Consider the following 15780-nt stretch of genomic DNA (forward strand, 5'->3'; position numbering starts at 1 on the left):
TGTTCTTGTCCCATCAGTTCTAGTGACTCCTGTGGCGGGCTGGGTGCAATGCACTTCTGTGGCATTAGTTTTGTGTCATTTGGTGGTATTAAAGATTATGCTAATGTATCCAGTCATGGCAAGTAAAGTGTTGTAGAATTGCATGAAATGTGTTTATAAAACTTTACATTTTTCTCGGATCCTGCTAAAGAATGTCCCTCTAGCTGGGGCTGAGCTCTGGATGTGAGCGAAGAAAGGAGAAGAAAAGCAGAACTGTCTTTTTTGTGAACATATTATTAGCCTAATTTCTGACTATCCAATCTACTCATCACTTTAGCAATAGTAGGCTATTTTATATTAGTCTGCAAATGCGGTGATAGATCCATGCAATGCTTTATCATAAAAGGTACATATTTTTGTGAAAAAATATTGTTTCCCCCAAACTTGAAACCCGCATGCCACCTATTCACATACCCAAAACACACACACACTATGGCTTTGGCTTGATATTCCCTAACAAGGTAGGCCTAAGAGTGCAGTGTGAGACATTCAACAAAGCATGAGACAATGTAAAGTGTGACATCTAGTGGGAAAATCTGTTCTGTGCCATAGAGTATATCAATAGTGAACTAGAGCCTACATTTCACAAGGGCAGATACTTAATCACTGTAAATACATTTACACTGTAGGTTAAGCCTAGATCATCACTGTAGCCTATTGTTCATGTCTAGAATATTCTAAAGTTTTCTTGGAGAGCAATTCCAGTCAGACAATGAAATAGGCCTATAGGCATAGCTGCAGGAAGATGTTTGGGAGTTTTGGTGCTGCGGTGGGGGTGGGGGGGGTGTAGCTGGTACGCTCATACAGGACTAGTAAAGGCCCAGTGCACTGCTTTTGTGAGAGAAAAAAAATATTTTCTAGCTTTCTTTTTCAATTATATTTTTGTATTCCGATTTTATGGAGGCAGCACCCTCAGCACCCCTACTTACTGCTGCTATACCTACAGGTACAACATGTCCATAATTTTGATTTAGAAATCAGACTTTACCTTAACAGGGCAGGGTTAGTTTCAGTTTCAGAAATTCAAGAATTGAATTTGACTTCTAGGCTAGGACAAGGAAAATGTAGCTCTGCAGGAGCGTAGGCTATAATTTGAAGGCGACTTGGGAGGACTTTAACATTTTGGGCCCGTGGCCGCACAGGAATAAAGGAAGGACACTTTTGAGTACGAGCGAGGAAGGTGCTGCGGTTGCGAAGTCATAGCCATAGCCATGGCGTAAATCGGAAATGCTAAACGTATGGTCGAGGTAAAAATGGATCACCACGAAGAGGAACACGAATTGAAAGTTAAGGTAAATTCTAAACACCATTGTCAGCGTTGTGTATTTGTACAAAGATCATGATTTACTCTTATTATTTTCACTCTAACGTCACATGAATCTGATTTACGTGTCACCTGTCCTTGTATGCACTTGTCGTGAGAAAAACACGGCGCCAGGCTCTCCTTCTGTACCAAGGAATACCTTAATCCATTGTCGGCCTTTGTAATGTAGTTTTTAGTATATGCTATTTTATTATTTACATGGGTAAATACTTAATATTCGTTTGGGATTAATCTAGTTCTTTGATTCGTCCAGGTTGCTTCAGGCTATGGTAATGTTGAATAACATTTGGGAAGTTTACCAGTTTAATTGTGTGGTTTCTGTGATACATTGCAATCATCTAAAACCCGTTTGCAATTGCTGTAGACCTGTGACACTTTAGCCTAATGTGAATACAATGATATGAGGCCTGCAACGTAATACAAATGTAATGCAGTACAGTCAATATGTCAAATTGTCAACTGAATAATTTGCATATTACTCTGACATAATTCAGTATGTCAGTCAAACTACACTGAACAAAAATATAAAGTGTTGGTCCCATGTTTCATGAGCTGAAATGAAAGATCCCAGAAATGTTCCATATGCACTAAAAATCTTATTTCTCTCAAATGTTGTGAACACATTTGTTTTCATCCCTGTTAGTGGGTGGCAGATCGCCTAGAGGTTAAGAGTGTTGGGTTTCGGTTGCTGGTTCGAATCCCTGAGCCGACTAGGTGAAAAATCTATTGACGTGCCCTTGAGCAGGACACTTAACCAAAATAACACATGTAAATCACTCAAATCAAATCAAATGTATTATATAGCCCTTCGTACATCAGCTGATATCTCAAAGTGCTGTACAGAAACCCAGCCTAAAACCCCAAACAGCAAGCAATGCAGGTGTAGAAGAACGGTGGCTAGGAAAAACTCCCTAGAAAGGCCAAAACCTAGGAAGAAACCTAGAGAGGAACCAGGCTATGTGGGGTGGCCAGTCCTCTTCTGGCTGTGCCGGGTGGAGATTATAACACTCCAGGGCATATGTCAAAATTAGTGAGCATTTCTCCTTTGCCAGGATATTCCTAAACCACCTGACAGGTGTGGCATATTAAGCAGCATGAGCATTACACAGGTGTACCTTGTGTTGGGGACAATAAAAGGCCACTCTAAAATGTGCAACACAATGCCACAGATGTCTCATGTTTTGAGGCAGTGTACAATTGGCATGGTGACTGCAGGAATGTCCACCAGAGCTGAACTGAATGTTCATTTCTCTACTATAAGCCACCTCCAATGTCGTTTTAGAGAATTTGGCAGTACTTCCACCAGGCCTCACAACCACAGACCACGTGTAACCATGCCAGCCAAGGATCTCCACATCCGGTTTCTTCACCTACAGGATCATCTGAGACCAGCCATCCGGACAGCTGATGAAACTGGGTTTACACCACCATGGAATTTCAACTGTCAGAAATCACCTCAGGGAAGCTTATCTGCATGCTCGTCATCCTCAACAGGGTCTTGACCTGACTGCAGTTCAGCTTCGTAACCGACTTCAGTGGGTAAATGCACGCTGGAGAAGTGTGCTCTTCACGGATGAATCCCGGTTTCAACTGTACCGGGCAGATGGCATATGTATGGGAGAGCGGTTTGCTGATGTCAAAGTTGTGAACAGAGTGCCCCATGGTGCCGGTGGGGTTATGGCATGGGCAGGCATAAGCTGTGGACAACAAGCACAATTGCATTTTATTGATGGCAATTTGCGTTGGACTAGTAACCGGAAGGTTGCAAGTTCAACCCCCCGAGCTGACAAGGTACAAATCTGTCGTTCTGCCCCTGAACAGGCAGTTAACCCACTGTTCCCAGGCCGTCATTGAAAATAAGAATTTGTTCTTAACTGACTTGCCTGGTTAAATAAAGGTAAAATAAAATAAATAAATATGCAGTGATGAGATGCTGAGGCCCATTGTCGAGCCATTCATCCGCCGCCATCACCTCATGTTTCAGCATGATAATGCACAGTCCCATGTTGCAAAGATCTGTACACAATTCCTGGAAGCTGAAATTGTCCCAGTTCTTCCATTGCCTGCATACTCACCAGACATGTCGCCCATTGAGCATGTTTGGAATGTTTTTAATTGACGTGTACAACAGCATGCTCTAGTTAACGCCAATTTCCAGCAATTTCTCACAGCCATTGAAGAGGAGTGGAACAACATTCCACAGGCCACAATCAACAGCCTGATCAACTCTATCCGAAGGAGATGTCACACGGCACGAGGCAAATGGTGGTCACACCAGATAATGATTGGTTTTCGGATCCACGAACCTTACCTTTTTGTTGTTGTTGGTATTTGTGACCAACAAATGCACATCTGTATTCCCAGTCTTGTGAAATCCATAGATTACGGCCTAATGAATTTATTTAAATTGACTGATTTCCTAATGTGAACTGTAACTCAGTAAAATATCAGAAATTGTTGCATTTTATACAGTGCTGTGAAAAACAGTGCTGTGAAAAAGTATTTGCACCCTTTCTGATTTTCTCTATTTTTGCATATTTTTTTATGATGAATGTTATCAGATCTTCAAGCAAAACCTAATATTAGATAAAGGGACCCTGAGTTTACAAATAACAACAAAAAAAGTTTACTTATTAGATTTTTTAAATTAACAAAGTTATGCAACACCCAATTCCCCTTTGTGAATAAGTAATTTCTCACTTACATTCAATTACCGGTTGTGCTACCTTTAGCTGCAATGACTGCAACCAAATGCTCCCTGTGGTTGTTGATCAGTCTCTCACATCGCTGTGGAGGAATTTTGGCCCACTCTTGCGTGCAGAACTGCTTTAACTCAGCAACATTTGGGTTTTTAAACATGAACTGTTCGTTTCAAGTCCTGCCATCTCAATTGGGATTAGGTCTGGATTTTGACTAGGCCATTCCAAAACTAATTTTGGGGGCTTTTAAGCAATTTTTCATGTAGACTTGATTGTGTGTTTTGGATCATTATCTTGCTTCATGACCCAGCTGCGCTTCAGCTTCAGATTACAGACGGATGGCCTGACATTCTCCTGTAGAATTCTCTGATACTTAGCAGAATTCCTTTTTCCTTCTATTAAGGCAAGTCGTCTAGGTCCTTAGGTAGCAAAACATCCCCAAACCATCACACTACCACCACCATGCTTGACCGTTGGTATGAGGTTCTTACAGTGGGATGCAGTGTTTGGTTTTCGCCAGACATAATGGGAGAACTGCTATCCAAAAAGTTGACTCAGGTTTGCCAAAAAGCACCTGGATGTTCATCAAGAAGAATGTTTTTTGGACTATTTTTGTTCAGTAAATTTGCATAACATTGTCTTGAATTTAACTGAAGTCTCTCTCTCTCTGTTCAATCCAGGCAACAGTATCAACATGAAAAATAGGTCATAACCCTCCCATGCTGTACAAGAAAGCCCAGACAGTAATAGAGCATGGACCAGGCCTTTCCCAGCCTCCAGACCCCAGCCACTAGTCCATTTGAACCCAACACAGGAGAGCTCCAGCTCAGGGTGGACTTCTTCAGAAAGTTGGGCTACTCCCCCATGGAAGTTCGGTCCGCCCTTCTTAAGCTAGGCCTGAGTACAGACACCAACTCTGTACTGGGGGAGCTGGTCCGCAGTGGAGCCAGCACTAGTACTTCTAACTCAACCATCCCTGAGAGTGGTGACGATACTACTGGCCCCACAAGCCACACAGGCTCCAGCATGGCCTCCTCTAGGAACCATGGCCCCAAGAGAGACAGACCAGTCCCATTACTGGAAGACAGGCGGGACACAGACAGTGAACTGAAACCTATCGTTATTGACGGCAGCAATGTGGCCATGAGGTGAGCGAGTCTAGAAGTGATTTGTCTTTTTATGTTTGTAAGAGCTATTGGAAGTGTTTCAATGAGTTCAGCTGTGTTGGTACACACATGTATGTCATGTTCGTGGCAGTCCTGTCCTGTAAGGGTTAACGTGCTATTGTGGTTGAGAAATTAGATGAAGCGGATGTATTGTATTATGTTCTCCTCGTGTGGTTTGTCGTACATCGCAATGATAATGACAGCCAGCTATGTGAAGAATACCTGTAAAACTACAGGTGTACAACTCCTCCTTATCAGCTGTTGAACTATGACCCTTCAGCACGAGAACCACATGCTCTTCTCATACACCTTAATGCAATTTTGTCAGCTGGGTTTGAAGAGGTAGTTAGCCATGCCTGTGCATGCCTTTGCTAAGGTTAATGCTGTACTATATGCAAATCTCCTACGCAAGTCTCCGCCTCGCACTGGCTCCCAGTGTTCATATTGAACAGGCCAGACAACATTGTCACTCAAGTCTTATCATGTCTTCTTGGTTCAAGTATTTGCATATATGACCATTTTGAACTGCCTGCTCCTTATTACAGGAATGGACTCCAGCCAACATTTGTTTTAGATCTTCTTAATTACAGTTTGATTAATTAGCTATTTGAGTATACAGCGTATGTTTGGACTCGCTTCAATTCATAAACCAATAAGGAAACACAATCCACGTGTATGTTCAAAGGAATGTCAGATTCACATGTGGTGACAGGTAGCCTAGCAGTTAAAGCCATTGGGCCAGTGAGCGAAAGATCGCTGGTTCAATTCTGACTGGGTGAGAAAGTCTGTTGACGTACCCTTGAGCAAGGCACTTGATCCTAAGACTTTTACGTTTAATTCCACTCGTGCCGTGCTTATTTAGCTTTTTGCGACCCACAGAAACGTCAGAAGAGCACAACATATGTCAAATCCTAAAGAGTGTCAACGGAGCTCAGTGCTTATTATTGGATATATTAGGATGCAAAATCTGACTTTTTCGATATAATGTTAATGATATGTTAGAGAAAGACCCGACTGAATGATTTAGAACATAAATAATCATATTTGCCTTGGTTAAATGCCATCACCAAAGCTCGTTTTCACCCACTCACCCTACCATGTGATGTTTTTACGTTTTGCCGAAGATATATTACTTTTTTTTTTACCTGGTGTTTTATATTTATCGTCCAATAAAGTTCAAAGGTCTCTCTGCAAGTGTTATTTAGCTCTGCTGTACGTAAAATAGGATCTTTATGTACAGTATAGCTGTCATTCTGTCATATGTTATTATCTTATAACAGATATGTTACTTTAATGATGTCATGCTACTTTACTCCTCAGAAAGAGTACTTTTTTTTTAAGCTGCGTGCCTGTGTTCCTGTGTATTATTTTTTTAACTGTGCAAACCTTGTCATTCGCTTGCATTGCCACTGTGAAGTGAATGCATTGTAGACAGACGAGAAATGATTTGGTCAAATTAGCTTTGCTCTACCTATTTCTTTTATCAATGAAACAGAGATCGACATAAAACTGCACCTTCACCTCTCTGCCCTCTTCACTAGAAATGTTTGTTGATTCATCGAAAGTAATGACATATTTATTTTTCCCATTTCCTGCTCTCTTGTCTCCCTTCCAGTCATGGTAACAAACAAGTGTTCTCCTGTAGGGGAATTGAGTTGGCAGTGATCTATTTCCTGGATAGAGGTCACTCAACGGTCATTGTGTTTGTGCCCTCATGGCGCAAGGAGCAGCCCAGGCCTGATGTCCCCATCACAGGTGAGATTCACAAATAGTGCATTCAGATTTATAGTGCATCCACATTGTGTTACGTTACAGCCTTATTCTAAAATTAATTAAATACAAAAAAGTTCATCAAATTTTTGCAAATGTATTCAAAATAAAAAACAGATACCTTATTTACAATAAGTATTCATGCCCTTTGCTATGAGACTCAAAATTGAGCTCAGGAGAATCCTGTTTCCATTGATCAACTTTGAGATGTTTCTACAAGTGGATTGGAGTCCACTTGTGGTAAATTCAATTGATTGGACATGATTTTGAAAGGCACACACCTGTCTATATAAGGTCTCACAGTTGACAGTGCATGTCAGAGCAAAAACCAAGCCATGAGGTCAAAGGAATTTTCTGCAGAACTCTGAGACAGGATTGTGTTGAGGCACAAAACTGGGGAAGGGTACCAACAAATATCTGCAGCATTGAAGGTCCCCAATAACACAGTGGCCTCCATCATTCTTAAATGGAAGAAGTTTAGAACCACCAAGACTCTTCCTAGAGCTGGCCACCCGACCAAACTGAGCAATCGGGGGTGAAGGGCCTTGGTCAGGGAGGTAACCAAGAGCCCAATGTTCATCTCTGACAGAGTTCCTCTATGAAGATGGGAGAAACTTTCAGAAGGACAACCATCTCTGCAGCACTCCACAAATCAGGCCTTTATGGTAGAGTGGCCAGACTGAAGCCACTCCTCAGTAAAGGGCCTATGACAGCCCGTTTGGAGTTTGCCAAAAGGCACCCAAAGGACTCTCAAACCATGAGAAACAAGATTCTCTGATCTGATGAAACTAAGGTTGAACGCTTTGGCCTGAATGCCAAGCATCACTTCTGGAGGAAACCTGGCACCATCCCTACGGTGAGCCATAGTGGTGGCAGTATCATGCTGTGGGGATGTTTTTCAGTGGCAGGGACTGGGAAACAAGTACAGAGAGATCCTTGATGAAAACCTGCTCCAGAGCTTTCAGGACCTCAGACTGGGGCAAAGGTTCACCTTCCAACAGGACAACTACCCTAAGCACACATCCAAGACAACGCAGAAGTGGCTTCGGGACAAGTCTCTGTCCTTGAGTGGCCCAGCCAGAGCCGGGACTTTAACTTGATCAAACATCTCTGGAGAGACCTGAAAATTGCTGTGCAGCGACACTCCCCATCCAACCTGACAGAGCTTGAGAGAATCTGCAGAGAGGAATGGGAGAAACTCCCCAAATACAGGTGTGTCAAGCTTGTAGCGTCATACCCAAGAAGACTCAAGGCTGTAATCACTGCCAAAGGTGCTTCAACAAAGTACTGAGTAAAGAGCCTGAATACTTATTTACATTTCTTTGTCATTATGTTGTATTGTGTGTTGATTGATGAGGTGGGAAAAAAACTTTTAATCCGTTTTAGAATAAGGCTGTAATGTAAAAAATGTGGAAAAAGTCAAGGGGTCTGAATACTTTCCGAATGCACTGTAGTTCGAATTAGACTAGTCTCTCTTTCTGAATATTAATACTTATTTAATACCAGGCGATTTTGAACACACAAACTAAGCTCATGTACAATATTGAACTATGCTTTTTAGTCTAGGACTATGGAAATGCATTTTGTGAGGTCAGCAATACGTAAAAATACTAGACACAGAAAATCAACACACTACAATAAAGTACAGTATTCGTTGTGACTGTTGCTTTAAAATAATGCAATACATTCCCTTATCTCATTGGTATGCAGGGGTTTGGTAAGTACACTCACTGCACCTACAGTATATTTCCAGTCATGTGATGTGTCTGTAATATGACTGAGGCAAAAGGCATTGGAAAACTCCACCAGAGGGTATTGCTGGACAAATGTTGAAATACTGAAATCCAGAACTCCTGCCTGACGTCCTGCTTTCTGGAAAAAAATATATAAATAAATTGTCCCGATTGTGATTGCTTCAACCCACATGTTGTCGAACACAGACTCTTGTCCATGTACCTGAAGGCTATCAGTTATCAGTTGTTAGGTGTTTGTGTTAACCTAGCGAATCCACGAACAAAGCCAGTGTGCAGTAGGGCGGACCACTATTTGAAGCTGATGCATCATCACCTAGTACCCGCTGCTTGCATGGTTCAGTGGCTTTGTCTGAGGTGGAGCAAGCAAGCCAAAAGTGATGTTTTCAATCCCAGTAACCAGGAAGTAAAAATAACCCCGACAGTCAGTCCTACCTGGGAATTGGGAAATCCCCAACCAGGAAGTGCAACTGTTTTTCTCACACACCCAGGTTACTGTCTGTGTCTTTAACTGTTTCCAATCAAGCATAGCGTTAAGGTTTAAGTGTCAAGTAATTGTTGTTACCTGAACTATCAAAGCATTTGTGACACAGACAGTTGTTTGTGAGTGCTTTTCAGGCTTTAGTCTATAGTAGTCTCTAAAAATCTCAAGAAAATTGTTCAATATGGAGCCCTATGTCTCACACTTAAGTCAGGGTGGATATACAAGTGTATCATTAGGAGTGCTGTTCTAAGACAAAAATACATTATTGTATAGGTCATATTGGATAAGATGACATGGACAGGGGGGGACCAGATCCTCGATCGCTACTCCTACTTTGAGACACCATATGAATATTTGTATTTATTTTTATTTCACCTTTATTTAACCAGATAGGCTAGCAGCAGTGTGAACAGACAGCAACACAGAGTTACACATGGAGTAAACAATAAACAAGTCAATAACACAGTAGGGGAAAAAAGGCATGAGGAGGTAGGCGAATAATTACAATTTAGCAGATATGCAATTACAATTTAGCAGATATGGCACCAGTTCTTTCCAAAGTTGGATTACTGAACATTGTTGCCTTTAGCTTGTCCATTTTGTTTATTTAAATGACCATTTCCATTGTCCATTTTCACACTGTGTGTACATCGGTCCATTTATTCAAAGTTCATTTTGAATGTATTTGTCAATGCTTTCATTTAGTCTGCAGGGAGGTTTCCATGTTATATGATACTGGGGATGTAGGTTGTGAAGTTTGAACAGCTTATGTAATAATTAGCCAGTCATGTAATATTTGTTTTAAATGATTGATGGTTTTGTGCTCTGTATGTTTTGTCTCAGGGATTCTTTTCCCCCACAGTTGATTTGTCCCCTGTTTGATTAGTGACACTATACCATATTTGACCGAAGCAATGTTATGCAACACTTTATTATCATAGTGTCACCTGGCTTGTTTATCATGCAAAGGTATAGAATACATTGTTTTTGTTTTGAAATATTTGTCATGTTAATGTGTACTAAGACGACATTAACCGTTAAGGCAGTGGAATATTTTGTGTCAAACAGAATTCCAATATGATGAAAGACCAAACATAAAGCGAACCATCTCTGCCTCTTTCATCACCAACAACAGCTGTCCATGTAATCTTATTGATTATTATCTACCCGGCAAAACTGATGCTAGATCAGCACTCCTACTCTGAGAAGCTTTATGGATACAGGCCCCAGACTGGGCCATAATAAAACACTTGGTGAAACATCTGCACATTTTATTTCCAGACCAACACATTCTAATGGAGCTAGAGAAGAAGAAGATAGTTGTCTTCACGCCCTCGAGACGCGTCGGTGGTAAACGGGTGGTCTGCTACGACGACCGTTTTATTGTGAAGCATGCCTACGAGTCGGACGGCGTGATCGTGTCCAACGACACCTATAGGGACCTGCAGGGAGAGCGTCCGGAGTGGAAGCGCTGTATCGAGGAGAGGCTGCTTATGTACTCTTTCGTCAATGACAAGTGAGTACTGGGGGAGGGTTGACAGTGGCAGGCATGAATTAAGGGGAGAAGATACAATGGTGAAGAGGCCAGTGGGGCCAGGAATTCAGGGGGACCATACATGTGGTATGGGGGGTTTCAGCGGGTAACATCTGTCATAAATACAGATTTTTGGACAGAAACATGAAATGTATAAACAGGTTTTTAACTAAAAAGTATTAATCATGGATTGATGTCAAGGGTAGATAAGTAGAACTATTTGAGTCATGCACATAGTGCTCTAGTCAGGATTCAGCCCAGAAATAGCGAGCAACTTAGTTCCGAAAAGCAGATTTGACCTTTAGAGCAGATACTGTAGTAGTGTAATACACTGTAAGGTCATGGTCACCAACTGGTCGATCTCCAAGGCATTCCTAGACGATCGCCAAACATTTCCCTGCGTGCCAGGTAGGTGAATTGTTCCATTTTAAAACTTCCAGGCGGGCCCGGAGAGTAAATCAAGTGCACTATAGGCCTACCGCTGGCCAATCGGATGGCTCAGATTACCATTAAGTAGTAATGTAGCAGGCATAAAAGAAAGCTACAGCGAAGTTGAGATTTTGAGATTTCAGAACTTTTAAAACCATGATTCCACAAATACAGCGACCAAGCTGGTGTTTTTGAGTGTGTGCCTGTTTAAGTTCTTGCTCAGCACTGTCAACACTTTTTATTCAACACTTTTATTATCCATAAAATGCACGTTCATCCTACTTCCACTCGCGCTACAACCCGCACTAAAGCTGTAATGAATGAGTAGGAAGGTATATCGATGGGCTTGCGTGGTTATTATTAGCTGCTTGGGTCTTTTTTAATATCGAGGAATATTTCACTTTCTCTGTTCAAAGGAGTAGCAACAAGTATTTGTCTAGAGGCAGAAATAATGTTGTGCGACTCGAGTTTTGCCATCAGCTGGAAGACAGTGTCTCTTTTTGGTCTACTGAGGAAAGGGAAAGCGTAGGGACGTTAAGAGGCAAACCTTCAGTCTGTTGCTCTCTCCCTCTACTGAGACTGACCATCAGATACAGGCACCATCAGCCCAGTAAAATACATGATTATTTAAATGTAGCTCACTCAGCTGTGCCTCCACAAGTAATACAACAACTGATCTATTACTGGTGTGATTGTATAGCCTACCTAAAATCTATTAAAATGGTGCGAACAATACATTTGCAGGACATTCAAGCAAAGCCAATATGGGGTGACAATGTATTGGGCCTATAGCTTACTGCATCAACCTAATTGTTACAGTACTGTTTTTAATAGGTTAATTTTGCATAGGCTTTTTTTTAACGTAATCTTCAAAACAAAAAATCTGTGCGGTAGATCTCAGCTTGCATTTTGATTCAAAGTGATCTTAACTCAAAGGTTGGTGACCACTCCTGTATGGTTAGAGGATGATTAATGAGACATGTATTCATGTCATTATTTCAGATAGGAAAAGCAAACATTCCCTCTGACTGCACCACGTCTTATTGTTCTTATAGATTAGATCCTCTATCACTTCTCTGCCTGTGTGGTTTTCTGATCAATATTACCCATTTCCCGGCCCAGATTCATGCCCCCAGATGACCCGCTTGGTCGTCATGGTCCCAGTCTGGAGAACTTCCTTCGGAAGAAGCCTCTGCTGCCAGAACACAAGCGCCAACTCTGTCCTTATGGTAAGATATCAACCATAGAGATATGTGTGTGAGGTACCATAGGGTTCTAATTTGATTGTCTGAACACTGAAGCTTATTCTAAAACCTATCTTGTTGAATCAAAGTACTAAGCTAGGATCAGGTCTCCATTAGGCATAACTGATTTTATATCAGCACTTCTAATCTGAGACTCGTTGTGAAGAATCCAGATACTTTCTCCTGTAGAATTGTAGAGTCAAACTAAAATAATACTGTTATTTTAGATTTAGGTAGTAATACTGTAATAACTGTCATGTTTAGTAACTGTCATTTATGTGTTCTATTTCAGGTAAAAAGTGCACCTATGGCGTGAAGTGTAAGTTCTACCACCCTGAGCGCACTCACCAATCCCACTCCTCGTTGGCTGACGAGCTCAGGGAGAAGGCAAGGCTCTCCTCTGAAAAAGAGGACCGGAATCCCATGATGTCACACCTGAGGGGCCCCCAGGCCGACCCGGGATCCTTTCCCTCCTATTCTCTGGAGAATGACCTGGAGCACAGGTTGACGTTAGAGCACCGCGGTTCCCTGAGGGAGGGTCCCAAGAGCCAGGTAACTGAGAACATGTTGCTATACTGGGATGGGCCACGCTCCAGTAGGAATCAGCAGGCTCGCAGCCCCACAGCAGTAGGCCAAGGACAGATGGACTGGCCCAGTATGCTCTCCCCCTCCACTACTACTGACCTCCCCTATGCCAGCATCTCCCATGAGTGCCTGGACTCTGGTTTTGGCTCCTATGAGAGCCAGAGCCAGTACTCGGATGTGTCCCAAGGCCACAGCAAGGCCTTCAGGCCCAGGCAGCAGCAGGGCTTCCCCTCTGGTTCCAGACATCCAGGCATACATCCAGAGAGGCTGGCCCAGGACAGCCCCCAGCCCTGCAGGTGTTTCCATTTGGCTCCCTCCTCAGGTCCCCAGCAGCAGCACCACAGCAACCCACACCTCGAGTCCCACTCCCAATCCCAGCTGAGGTATGACACCTACTCGCCTCCTCTGTTCCCACCCAACATGCACCACTACAGCCTCCCCTGCAACTTCCAGCAAGACGGGGTGGGGGCACACCATTTCCACCCACATCAGCACCCCCAGAAGTACTGGTCAGACCCCTTCCATGGCGGGGTCCCCCAGGCTAGGGCATCCTGTAGCCTCCCCCCCGGCCCCAACCCTACCCCGCATGGAGCCCCCCACTCATGCTCCTCTTACAGGAATCAGCAGGAACACGACTCCTGGGCCCAGCCACCTCCACCTTCTGCCTTTGACACAGAGAGAGAGGAGCTCCGTAAGAAACTGCAGGCCATTTTCAACCCCCACCAGGTGGATACGGTCATGGAGATGTTCCCTCACCTGATGGACGCCCAGAAGCTGGCTGCAGAGATCCTCAACCTCAAATCTCAGAGAGGTGCCTTCTGATGCCTCTAAGCATCTTGTCTAAGGGGTTGATTCAGGGTTGAGATAAGCTTGCACAACTCTTAACTTCCATGTAAATCATTCATTGATGTCAATGGGATACTTGGGTGAAAATGTGCCTTGGGTAATTCTCTTGCTCTTTTCCTTTAATTTACTCTAACGGTTTGAACTGTTTTGAATGTGAAAGGGCAACATTTTGTTGTTGATGTTGTCCTTCCTTCGCGATCATGTTCTTGCATAGCTTATGTGAAATCCATGACAGGTAGTGTGTTCACAGTTTGGGAGAAGTGTGGAGAATCGGCATGAATCCCCTGCCGTGTTTAACTGGATTATTTGAGATTTTGACTTATTGAAGTTGTATACATTTATAACAGTGTAGTCAAATCTTGCCTTTAGACTCAGTACCACGGCAAAAGTGAATCTAGAGCGTTTGACTGTTGATGCATATTGTATCATCATTTGGGATATACGGTATGTGATCTCTCGTTTGTCCGAAATTCAGCTCTCATGCAATAAGAAATAATTGTCTAAAATAATGTCCTTGTCTAAAATGTCACCTTTTTACTGTTTTTTTTATATTGTGGTTCTGATGGCCATAATGTATTTCCTGTCTCATAGACACATATTCAGTTTTCCATCTCTTTATGCAGTGTGGAATGCAATGGTATACCTTTTTCCGTGTATAAAGCTACGCCCAAAGAGCCCCAACCACTATGCAGTATCCTTTTAACCAAGAGTATATGTGGAAGAAGCTGCCAAAGAACTGAATGAATGTTTTAGAAGCACTTTGTCATTGATCCAAATGTTCTAATTCCCTCATAGACCAGAATGTGACTTTTTCAGCAAGATTGATGTATGAAAATATGTGTACTGTAATATGGCTTGTGAGGGTCTCTTGTATCACCAAAGACTGGGTAAATCCAATAGATATTTTAAAGTAACTGTCCAGTGTTTCCCGATTTCTATGAAATATGACCTATAATTAATTACAATACAGTACGAGTGAAATGGTTTTCCTTCCAAAATGTTTTAAGTAGGTTAAAAAGCAGCTTTTCTGTGTTGGAATGGTGTGGGCGTACCCCAACAGAATGGTGTGAGCGTACCCCAACAGAATGGTGTGAGCGTACCCCAACAGAATGGTGTGAGCGTACCCCAACAGAATGGTGTGGGCGTACCCCAACAGAATGGTGTGGGCGTACCCCAACAGAATGGTGTGAGCGTATATCATTTTTTTATATTCATGCGAATAGACTGCTGATTGGCTATCTCAAGCTCCTCAGGAGGATGACAACATCCTCTGAGGAAATATTTTATAAAATGCTTGCTGTTTGTTTGAGTTTAAGGGTATTTTCTTAATGGTTTCTCCAATTTATGCTTTGGCCACATACGAGTATAATATGAGTCATCAACATTATTTGGGTATGAGTGAACAGAATATTAACTTTTTTTAAAAGTGAGATTTCCACTGGACAATTACTTTAACAATGTTTCTATATTAGTTGTTGGCTATCCACTTTATAGATTTTTAAGTGCCTAAATATGTCAAATGTATAAATCAATTATCATGGACATTTGGAGTAGAGTTCTTGGTCTAAACAAATTGTTAAACTTTTTATTTTTTATTTTAAACTGTTTATTTTACAGCATGGTAAGTACTAGCTAGGTATTTAAAGTCAGAATGTTGTTATTATTATGAAGCTGGTGGTACCAAGAGATAGCATATCAGGTTATTAGTGTTAATGCAGTCATAACTACATGGTACTTTAAATAATTAACAGGTAACACTAGGCATTTTATTTCAATGCAAATATTATATATTTTTTAGAGTAGGCCACTTTTTCTTCAGACTACAAATAGGTACTATACCAAATAGTTCAATTTGTTGCCAAGTACTTTCCAGTACCTAGTACTTATCTGTAATAAAGGGTTGCTCACT

General features: G+C 42.1%; 1 protein-coding gene across 1 annotated transcript; it reads left to right on the forward strand.

Annotated features, from left to right (window-relative positions):
* Positions 1-875: 875 nt before the first annotated feature.
* On the forward strand, positions 876-15780 carry LOC115105638 (ribonuclease ZC3H12A). Its single transcript, XM_029627884.2, has 6 exons — positions 876-1331; positions 4743-5210; positions 6844-6983; positions 10515-10749; positions 12319-12425; positions 12733-15780. The coding sequence occupies exons 2-6, from the start codon at positions 4816-4818 to the stop codon at positions 13845-13847; spliced, it is 1992 nt and encodes a 663-aa protein (XP_029483744.2). The 5' UTR covers positions 876-1331; positions 4743-4815; the 3' UTR covers positions 13848-15780.

Source organism: Oncorhynchus nerka, linkage group LG3, assembly GCF_034236695.1.
Source record: "Oncorhynchus nerka isolate Pitt River linkage group LG3, Oner_Uvic_2.0, whole genome shotgun sequence".
In the NCBI taxonomy this organism is placed as follows: domain Eukaryota; kingdom Metazoa; phylum Chordata; class Actinopteri; order Salmoniformes; family Salmonidae; genus Oncorhynchus; species Oncorhynchus nerka.